We start from the raw sequence: 1,497 nt of genomic DNA on the forward strand, positions 1-1,497 counted from the left end.
ATCTTGGCAACGCCAATCAGTAATTCATATGTATTGTAAAGCATGTCCCTTAATTCTTGAGAAAGTTATTTCGAAAATTAGATTTCTCACACATACGCATGTTACATATAAAATAATAGAAATTCTACAAAAAATGTTTCCACAAAGAATAAAATAAATCTTTGGAAAGAAATAAAAATAAAATGAATCTGAAAAATGTATTACAAAGAAAAAGTTAGAAATGACTTATTTTGAATTTTTATAGCATCGAGTTGGTGCCGCACGAAAAGCTAGGTACATTAGCTAATAAAGAATGGAGCCATCTTCTCGGTGATGTTGTAACTGGCACCGTCGACATCGGTTTAGGATATATAACGGCGAACGACGAAGAGCGTTGGACGGAAATGACATTTAGTCATCCTTTGATACGTTACATGTCGGTATAAAAATATTTTAATAAATTCAAAGAAGTGAAAATTAATGAGCGAACGAGCAGTGTAAACTTTATTATTTTATTATTGTACTTTAAACTAAACATTCTATTTATAACTTAATATATTTCATATTTGTTTCTATTTCTTTATGCTAATATATTCTTCTATTGAGGAAATACTAATTACAACGAGGAAATATTAATTTGTGCAAATTATACATTCCGCATAAATCATATTAGATTACTATCAATATACATTAAGAGATAAATATAAAATAGTTTGCTTTAAATGTAAATGTACTAAGAATTTACGTTTGCATTTTACGTTATTTAAATTAAAAATATTTTGTAGTAATAAGTTCAAAGTAATATTTTAAACATTAAAGATTAGTTTTTCAAAATCGATGTCTGTGTTTTTGTTTGAATAGTGTGAAGTAAAGAACGTAGTACCAAAAATAAAATGATTGAAAAAAAGCACAAAAAATTATTTTAATTAAAATTTTATAAATATAACTATTTTTTTCTTCTATATAATAATATATGATAATATTTTATGCAGGAGAAATATTTATTATCATCCATTGGAGACCGGCACGATGAGGGATATATTTTTGCAACCATTCGATAATCGATTACTCGGCTGCGTCGCTGGAACATATCTCATCATGTTTATCGCGATGGCGACAGTTATTTATGCCGCTAAAACAATGTTACATGATGAAGATGAAAAATACGTCGAGATCGGGGAATCTGCACTTTGGTGCTTGAGTATCATGTGCATGCAAGGTTTATTTTTTTTTCTTTTTTTAGAGTAGTTATGCTATTATAACAATAGATTATCATTTCGCATTGTTATCATCTCTCTTTTACATACAATACTAATTTAAATAATACATAATAATACGTAATTACAGAGTCGGGAATGTGGACAAAACACATAATTAATGGCCTCATAAAATTTCAATGGGTGCAAAAATTGTAGTATTTCTACATTTTCATTCATTATTATTACCGGCTATAATCACTCATTATTAAACTCTCGTATTATGTATTATATTAAATAATAAATATTAAATATGTATATG

The 1,497-nt window shown here is 27.3% G+C and overlaps 1 protein-coding gene across 1 annotated transcript in view; it reads left to right on the forward strand.

The window, feature by feature from the left end:
• Positions 1 to 1,497, forward strand: part of LOC108756715 (glutamate receptor ionotropic, delta-2-like) — a 9,516-nt gene that overhangs the window by 5,086 nt on the left and 2,933 nt on the right. Inside the window, exons 5-6 of the mRNA XM_018500728.1 lie at positions 245 to 415; positions 972 to 1,198. Of these exons, the coding sequence (XP_018356230.1) occupies positions 245 to 415; positions 972 to 1,198 (398 nt within the window). The remainder of the gene's footprint in view (positions 1 to 244; positions 416 to 971; positions 1,199 to 1,497) is intronic.

This window comes from Trachymyrmex septentrionalis, unplaced genomic scaffold, assembly GCF_001594115.1.
Source record: "Trachymyrmex septentrionalis isolate Tsep2-gDNA-1 unplaced genomic scaffold, Tsep1.0 scaffold13, whole genome shotgun sequence".
In the NCBI taxonomy this organism is placed as follows: Eukaryota; Metazoa; Arthropoda; class Insecta; order Hymenoptera; family Formicidae; genus Trachymyrmex; species Trachymyrmex septentrionalis.